Genomic DNA, 8517 nt, shown 5'->3' on the forward strand with positions numbered 1-8517 from the left:
CAAAAATGATTTCAGAAGAGGAGGAAGGAGAGAACATCATGGATGTACAGCCTTTGGCACAACATTTATGGGATACACAAGTCACGGAAGCGATCAAAGTTCCTCACCTTCCTACCTTTGATGGAAAAACTGACCCTTGAGAGCATCTGATGGCAATTGGAACACAAACTGCCATAATCAATGCTCCAGAACACCTAAAATGTAAACTACTAGCCGACACCTTCAAAGATGTAGCCTTGCGTTGGTATATGAACCTTACAAGAAATTCAATAGAAAGCTACGCGGATTTTCACAAAAAATTCGTTCACCAGTTCGCCGGATCGAAACACGTGAAAGTCACGTCAACTAGCCTATTCTCCATTCGCGAAAACCACGGCAAATCATTGTGTAGTTTTCTAGCCAGATTCAGCGAGGCCACCATCAAGGTCTCAAATCCAAACCAGGAGATGTTCGTGGCGGCCTTCCATAATGGGCTAAGAGCAGGACATTTGAACGAATCCCTAGCCCAAAAACCAGCCTCATCAATGCAGGAGGTAAACAAAAGAGCGGAGTGTTACATAAAGGGCGAAGAAAGCAACGCCGAGAAAAGGCAAAGAGACGCCAAGGAGAAGGAATATGAAGGCCGTGCTACTAGAGCCCCAGAACACCCGCGACCAAAAAAGGGAAGCCATCAAGGAAACACATGGCAAAGGCACCATGGTAAGCCATACCATCAACCACCAAGGAGAGAGTTCAGGAATCACCCCGCCGAGGAAGGGTTTACGCCATTAAACACTGCAAAAGTGTACGTGTTAAACGAAATTCTGGCCAGTGGCTTGGCAAATCTCCCCCCAAAAAGAGCCAACAATATTCCCATGGGACTCAACGACAATGCCTGGTGTGCCTACCATAGGTGCAGAGGTCATTCTACGGAAAAGTGCTTCCGCCTAAGAGATTTGATCGAAGAACTGATTAAAAGCGGACACCTCCGAAGGTTCATTGACGATGCAGCGCAAGGCCGAGTCGTCGTGCCAAAAATCCCCAGGCATGAGCCACGAGATACTCCGGGACCAAGTAAAGAACCTCCAAAGGAGAGGATCGCTGTTAATACAATAGCGGGGGGATTCTCAGGAGGAGGGGAGTCAAGCTCAGCAAGGAAAAGATACGTGCGTCGAGCCATCTCAGAGATATATCTCGTGAGACAACCCCAACCACTCGACGTCCCGGATTTGGCATTTACGGCAAGGGATGGCCTGGAGGTAGCGCCCCATGACGATGACCCTTTAGTAATACAAGTCCAAATCCTGAACTGCGATGTAAAGAGAGTACTAATTGATTCAGGGAGCTCAGCAGACATCATGTACTGGGAAGCTTTCAAGGCCATGCAATTAGCGGAAGAACAATTGCAGCCTTACGCAGGAGCTCTAGTTGGGTTTTCCGGAGAACAGGTAGATGTGATGGGTTACGCCTCCCTACTCACTACCTTCGGGGAGGGAAGTAACGCCAAGACTATCAAAGTGCGATATTTGGTAGTCAAAACTCCGTTCACCTCCTACAACATTATCATAGGAAGACCTGCTTTCAACACCTTAGGGGCGGCCATGTCCACTCTGTACCTAGCAATTAAATACCCTCTAGATAACGGAGGAGTGGGAACAGTTAGAGGCGATCAGATCCTCGCCAAAAAATGTTACGAGTCCAGCTTAAAGATACGGCATCGAGCATCCAATACGAATGGAGCGTCCGAAAGAAGACAAGCCACAGTTCCAGGTGGCATAAACATCATAGAAAATTCAGACATGGATCCAAGAGAAGAATTTCAAGACAGAAGGGTGAGCCCTATAGAAGACCTGGAGCAGGTTCAAATCGGCGATCACCCGCACCAAACAACCAGTTTAGGAACGTCGTTGCCTAATGAGGAGAGAAGAAGAATCATCAAAATATTGAAGGACAACGCTGACCTATTTGCATGGAAACCCTCAGATATGTCAGGAATAGATGAAGGGGTGATAACACATAAACTATCAATATCACCCAACACAAAACCTGTCTCCCAGAGAAAAAGAAAAGTTGGGGAGGAAAGGCGAGCTGCAATAGCAGAGGAAGTGGAGAAACTAAAAGAGGCGGGATTCATTGAAGAGATAAAATATCCCTCTTGGTTGGCTAACGTCGTCATGGTGAAAAAAGCCAACGGAAAGTGGAGGATGTGCGTGGATTTTACGGATCTAAATAAGGCATGCCCCAAAGACCCATATCCTTTGCCCAACATAGACAGGTTGATTGATGGTGCTTCAGGATGCAAAATGTTGAGTTTTATGGACGCCTACTCAGGGTATAATCAAATAAAGATGAACCCTATAGATGCCTGTCATACAGCCTTCATGTCGAATACCTGTAATTATTTTTACAACGTTATGCCTTTCGGGTTGAAGAACGCAGGAGCAACATACCAAAGGTTAATGGACAGGGTTTTTTCCGAGCAAATAGGAAAGAACTTAGAGGTATACATTGACGATATGGTAGTAAAAACTCCCGAAGGAAATCACCATGACGAAGACCTTTTAGACATCCTGGGATCAGTAAGAAAGTACAACATGAGATTAAACCCAGCGAAATGTTCCTTCGGGGTGCAAGCAGGAAAATTCCTAGGTTTCATGCTCACCAACAGAGAAATAGAAGCCAATCCAGAAAAATGTCAAGCTATCATAGACATGAGAAGTCCTACATCTGTGAAAGAGGTCCAAACTTTGACGGGCAGAATAGCGGCATTATCCAGATTCTTATCATGCGCGGGCGAAAAGGGTTTTCACTTCTTCGCATCCCTTAGGAAGAATGAAAGATTCTCCTGGACGCCCGAATGCGAAGAAGCCTTCATACAACTAAAGGAATTTTTGGCATCGCCGCCCATCTTGACGCGCCCATTACCAGGTAATATCCTCTACCTTTATCTCGCAGTTTCTGACAGAGCCTTAAGCTCAGCTCTGGTTCAGGAAGTGGAGGGCGAAGAAAAGCCTATATATTTTGTAAGTAGAACCCTTAGAGGAGCAGAAACAAGATACCAGAGGATAGAGAGGTTATCTCTTGCGGTGGTTGTCACAGCTAGAAAATTAAGACAATACTTTCAAAGCCACAAGATAGTTGTTAGAACAGATTACCCTATCAAGAACGTCCTCAGAAAGCCAGACCTAGCAGGAAGGATGGTAGCATGGTCCGTGGAATTATCAGAATTTGATATCACTTTCTCGCCTAGAGGGGCCATCAAATCGCAAAGGCTGGCTGACTTTGTATTAGAAATGTCTACCCCGCCAACAACTGAGAAAGCTGCGGCGTGGACCCTCTCAGTAGACGGAGCCTCCAACGTACGGGGAAGTGGAGCCGGAGTAGTGCTGGAAGGACCAGATGGCGTGATGATAGAGCAATCATTACGTTTCGCCTTCAAAGCCAGCAATAACCAGGCTGAGTACGAAGCCTTGATAGCAGGAATGAAGTTAGCAAAAGACATGGAAGTGAAGGAGTTAAAAGCCATGAGTGATTCCCAACTGGTAACCAACCAAGTGTCAGGAAAGTTTCAGACGAAGGAACCACAGTTAATCAAATACGTAGAGGGAGTGCAAAATCTAGCTAAACACTTCGACTCGTTCGAATTAGTTTATGTCCCTCGCGAGCAAAACATGAGAGCAGATCTATTGTCAAAACTAGCGAGCACAAAGAAACCAGGGAGCCATAGAACCGTTATCCAAGAAACGATCAAAACTCCCAGCATCGGTGGAGAAGATTTAATGATGGTGATAGAGGAAGAAGATTGGAGATCGCCCATTATACGATACCTCCAAAAGGATGAACTCCCAAAAGAAAGGGAAATAGCTTTCAAATTGAAGAAGACGGCGGCATGGTACTCTATGGTAGGGGATAGGCTATACAAAAGGGGATTTGCATCCCCCCTCCTCTTATGCGTCAGCAAGGAAGAAGCAAAGCATATTATGTCTGAAGTGCATGAGGGCTCATGTGGCAGCCATATCGGTTCAAGGGCTTTGGCAGGAAAAATATTAAGGGCAGGTTTTTACTGGCCGGATATACACGATGACACCGCCATGTACGTAAGAAACTGTGACAAATGCCAAAGACACGCTAATTTACATCACATGCCTGGAGAGCCATTGAAATCAGTATTATCCCCATGGCCTTTTTTCATGTGGGGGGTGGATATCGTGGGACCATTCCCAGTTGGCTACAAACAAGCAAGATGGATCATCGTCGCCGTTGATTATTTTACAAAATGGATTGAAGCAGAGCCAGTATCTAGTATTTCGGCGGAACAGGTCAAGATTTTTTATTGGAAAAGAATCATCTGCAGATTCGGCTTGCCTAAATACATCGTGTCCGATAACGGCACTCAGTTCGCCAGCGAAAAGGTCGTGGAATTTTGTCGAAGCAAAGGAATCAAAAACACCTTTATATCAGTGGAGCACCCACAGGCTAACGGACAGGCTGAATCGGCAAATAAGGTTATATTAAGGGCATTGAAAAGGAGGCTAGATAGCAAGGGCGTGGCTTGGGTAGCCCACATCTCGCCCATCCTGTGGTCCTATCATACCACCCCCCAATCCTCAACGGGAGAAGCACCATTTACAATGGTTTATGGCTCAGATGCAATGATCCCGGTGGAAATAAATCCTCCCAGTTGGCGCAGAGAAACCATAACGCAGGGGGAGAACGATAGAGCTTTGGAGGAGAACCTAGACATGATCGAAGAAAGAAGAGAGAGAGCACACTTCAGAGAATTCGCCATAAAGCAAAGGGCCGCTAGGCGTTATAATACGAGAGTCAAACAGAGAAGTTTTCAAGAGGGCGATCTAGTGTTGAAAAGACCCATGGGAAAGGATAAAGGAGGGAAGTTCGCGGCAAACTGGGAAGGCCCCTTTCGTATACAAGAAGCCTTTGAAGGAGGAGCATATCGCTTAGAGACTATGGAAGGAAGAACCCTCCCCAGGACGTGGAACATAGCAAACTTAAAGTTCTACTATAGCTAGTTACGGAGCATCACGCCACTGGTGGAAGAACAAGTAAATTCATGCCTTTTCAGCACAATTTTAATGATGTACAAGAACCATTTTCATTAATAAATAAAAACAATGAGACACTCTTTTCCCTTGTGCAAACTAGGGTTTTTATCGAGGCTCATTAAATTTCAAAATCTTAGTAGTTCTTTTACTTTATTACACATGTTTTCTTACACAGTCAAAACATTTACGTCAATCAAGGTCAACCTAATTAAGTTATGAACTCTGAATAGACTAAGAAATTAAATCAAGGTTGAAAGGCCCTGACGTCACCCGTAGGGGACGTCAAGAATAGAAATTAAATCAAGGTTGAAAGGCCCTGACGTTACCTGTAAACCTTACGAGTAGGGTACGTCAAGAATAGAAATGAAATCAAAGTTGAAAGGCCCTGGCGTCACCCATAGGGGACGTCAAGAATAGAAATTAAATCAAGGTTGAAAGGCCCTGACGTTACCTGTAAACCTTACGAGTAGGGTACGTCAAGAATAGAAATTAAATCAAGGTTGAAAGGCCCTGGCGTCACCCGTAGGGGACGTCAAGAATAGAAATTAAATCAAGGTTGAAAGGCCCTGACGTTACCTGTAAACCTTACGAGTAGGGTACGTCAAGAATAGAAATTAAATCAAGGTTGAAAGGCCTTGACGTTACCTGTAAACCTTACGAGTAGGGTACGTCAAGAATATAAATTAAATCAAGGTTGAAAGGCCCTGGCGTCACCCGTAGGGGACGTCAAGAATAGAAATTAAATCAAGGTTGAAAGGCCCTGACGTTACCTGTAAACCTTACGAGTAGGGTACGTCAAGAATAGAAATCAAATCAAGGTTGAAAGGCCCTGGCGTCACCCGTAGGGGACGTCAAGAATAGAAATTAAATCAAGGTTGAAAGGCCCTGACGTTACCTGTAAACCTTACGAGTAGGGTACGTCAAGAATAGAAATTAAATCAAGGTTGAAAGGCCCTGGCGTCACCCGTAGGGGACGTCAAGAATAGAAATTAAATCAAGGTTGAAAGGCCCTGACGTTACCTGTAAACCTTACGAGTAGGGTACGTCAAGAATAGAAATTAAATCAAGGTTGAAAGGCCCTGGCGTTACCCGTAGGGAACGTCAAGAATAGAAATTAAATCAAGGTTGAAAGGCCCTGACGTTACCTGTAAACCTTACGAGTAGGGTACGTCAAGAATAGAAATCAAATCAAGGTTGAAAGGCCCTGGCGTCACCCGTAGGGGATGTCAAGAATAGAAATCAAATCAAGGTTGAAAGGCCCTGACGTTACCTGTAAACCTTACGAGTAGGGGACGTCAAGAATAGAAATTAAGGTTGAAAGGCCCTGGCGTCACCCGTAGGGGACGTCAAGAACAGAAATTAAATCAAGGTTGAAAGGCCCTGGCGTCACCCGTAGGGGGCGCCAAAAACAGAAAATGAACAGCGAAGAAAAGCAAGATTATCAACATCACCAAGAGGAAAAGCTTGCACGCACTCAAAACAAGGCGACATATCGCCATACCAGCTACAATCGCCAAAAAGGCAACAGGTATAAATTTACTCTCAAACAGCTCACAATTATGTTAAATTGTCAAAGACATCACAGGTGTAGAGGTAAAAGTTCCAAAAGCAAGAATGATAAGAGGCGTTATGTCAAAACAATCCGCGAAAGTATGAAGAAAAAACTTAAGGGCGAATGAAGAAATTAATAAAGGACCCAACAAAGGGCAAATTGTTTAAAGCCACAAAAGGGCATACAAGATAGTTACAAAAAAAAAAAGCCACAGAAGGGCAAAAACAAGATCATTACAAAAGAGATCATTCACTGAGGAGGAACGTAGGGAAAGAGCTTGCCGTCAACAATTTGATTCATTGCATCAGCTTCGCCAAGGCGCTTAGCGTCGAGATCTGGAAAAAGAAGCTTGACCTGTTCTATAGCAAAAGAAAAACCCTCGTCATATTGGTTGGCGGCATAGAGCTGAAGCTCTGTGACATCACTCTCCAATCTAGCTTTCTCATCAGCCAAGGTCCCAACGGACAGTACCGCTTCATCCTTCTCCTTGGAAAGCTTAGAAAGTTTCTCATCCTGGGCAGCAGCATTCTCCTTAAGCCTGGTCTCAGAAGCGGCATAGCTTTCTTTAATCTTGACCAACTTCTCTTCGTACTCTTTCCTCAACCTCTCCGCCTCGCCTTCCTGTTTTTCCTTCAGCTTCTTAATATCTGCCTCCAGCTTGATCTTGGTCTCAGTATACCTCTTCTCAATATCAGCTAGATTATCATCAACGGTCTTCACCTTCTGCTTCGCCTCTTGGACCTCTTGTTCTTGGCGATTAGTCAGCAAATAGTTGAGAAGAGTGCCCTTAACCTCGTACTCCAAAGCTTTCCTCCTCAGGTCCTCAGTAGGAGTGTTGGTGAAGCGAGTCATATCGCCAACCATAGTCACTCCCCTTTCAATGAATTCAAAAGGGTCAAAAGAGCTCCAAGTAAGAGAAGCACCGGCATCGGCGTCCTGAGAGGGAGGCTGAGAAGAACTGGAAGCCACGCCTTTGCCTTTGGAGGCGTCCTTGATAGTTTGAGTAGTACTCTCGACCCTCTGCTTTTTGGGAGGAGGAGGAGCGACACCCTCGTTTGCCTTGGCTCCAGGAGCTGTTTTCCCCGGGATCTCGACACGGATCCGCCCTTCGTGCTTCTTCTTACTTCGCCCTTCTTTGGCAGCAGCTTCCTCCACTTGTAGCTGCTTCAATGGGTCGACCACAGCAACGGCGGGATTGGCTTTCTGCTGGCGAGCTTTTGCCAAAAATGCCAATCTCTCCTCATTAGAAATAGTCCTCATTCTCTCTGCAAAAATAAAAGAGACAAAGAAACACAAGTTAGCAATAAGGCGAGATCAACATTAAACAGAAATAGAAAAATATCAAAATCAGTACTTACGCAAATACTCTTCCAAGGCGTCACTATTACCCTCACACCTAAGAATGTCAGCGGTATCCATAAGGGCATAGGAATCAAGGAAGTTGACGGTATCTTGTTCAAAATCACTCAAAGCCTCAAAGATGGCTCCCTTGATAAGCCTAGGGTTATTGGTCCAATAGAAAGGAAATAGAGGGTCGTCAACCTCATCATACATCAGATCAGAAAATTTCTCATCATTGCGAACCCGAAAGAAAGAGTCTTTGAAGTTTTTGAAATTGGAGGCATATAAACTTAGGAGACGACGGTTGGGTTGACTACTAAGGGAAACTAGAGATTGAGGTTTTAGGTTCTTTACTTGGTAAAAAGAGAAGAAAACACCAACAGAGGGATCCAGGTTAAAACCTGAGCACATTACCTCAAAAGCTTTTATAAAGGCCCAACTATTAGGATGAAGTTGGGTGGGGGCGACGTTAACCTCCTTCAACATCTCCGCCTCGAAAGAAGTGAAAGGCAACCAAATATTGAGGGGCTGGATCACGCCAGTATAAAGATAGAAATAATCTGGCGGGGTATCATTCTTGAA

At 44.9% G+C, this 8517-nt stretch overlaps 1 protein-coding gene across 1 annotated transcript; it reads left to right on the plus strand.

The window, feature by feature from the left end:
• The first annotated feature begins 149 nt into the window (after positions 1 to 149).
• Positions 150 to 6721, plus strand: LOC123904980. The gene is made up of 2 exons (XM_045954582.1): positions 150 to 4072; positions 6628 to 6721. Exons 1-2 carry the CDS (start codon positions 150 to 152, stop codon positions 6719 to 6721), a joined length of 4017 nt encoding a protein of 1338 aa, XP_045810538.1.
• The last annotated feature ends 1796 nt before the right edge of the window (positions 6722 to 8517 follow it).

Source organism: Trifolium pratense, linkage group LG2 (assembly GCF_020283565.1).
Source record: "Trifolium pratense cultivar HEN17-A07 linkage group LG2, ARS_RC_1.1, whole genome shotgun sequence".
In the NCBI taxonomy this organism is placed as follows: Eukaryota; Viridiplantae; Streptophyta; class Magnoliopsida; order Fabales; family Fabaceae; genus Trifolium; species Trifolium pratense.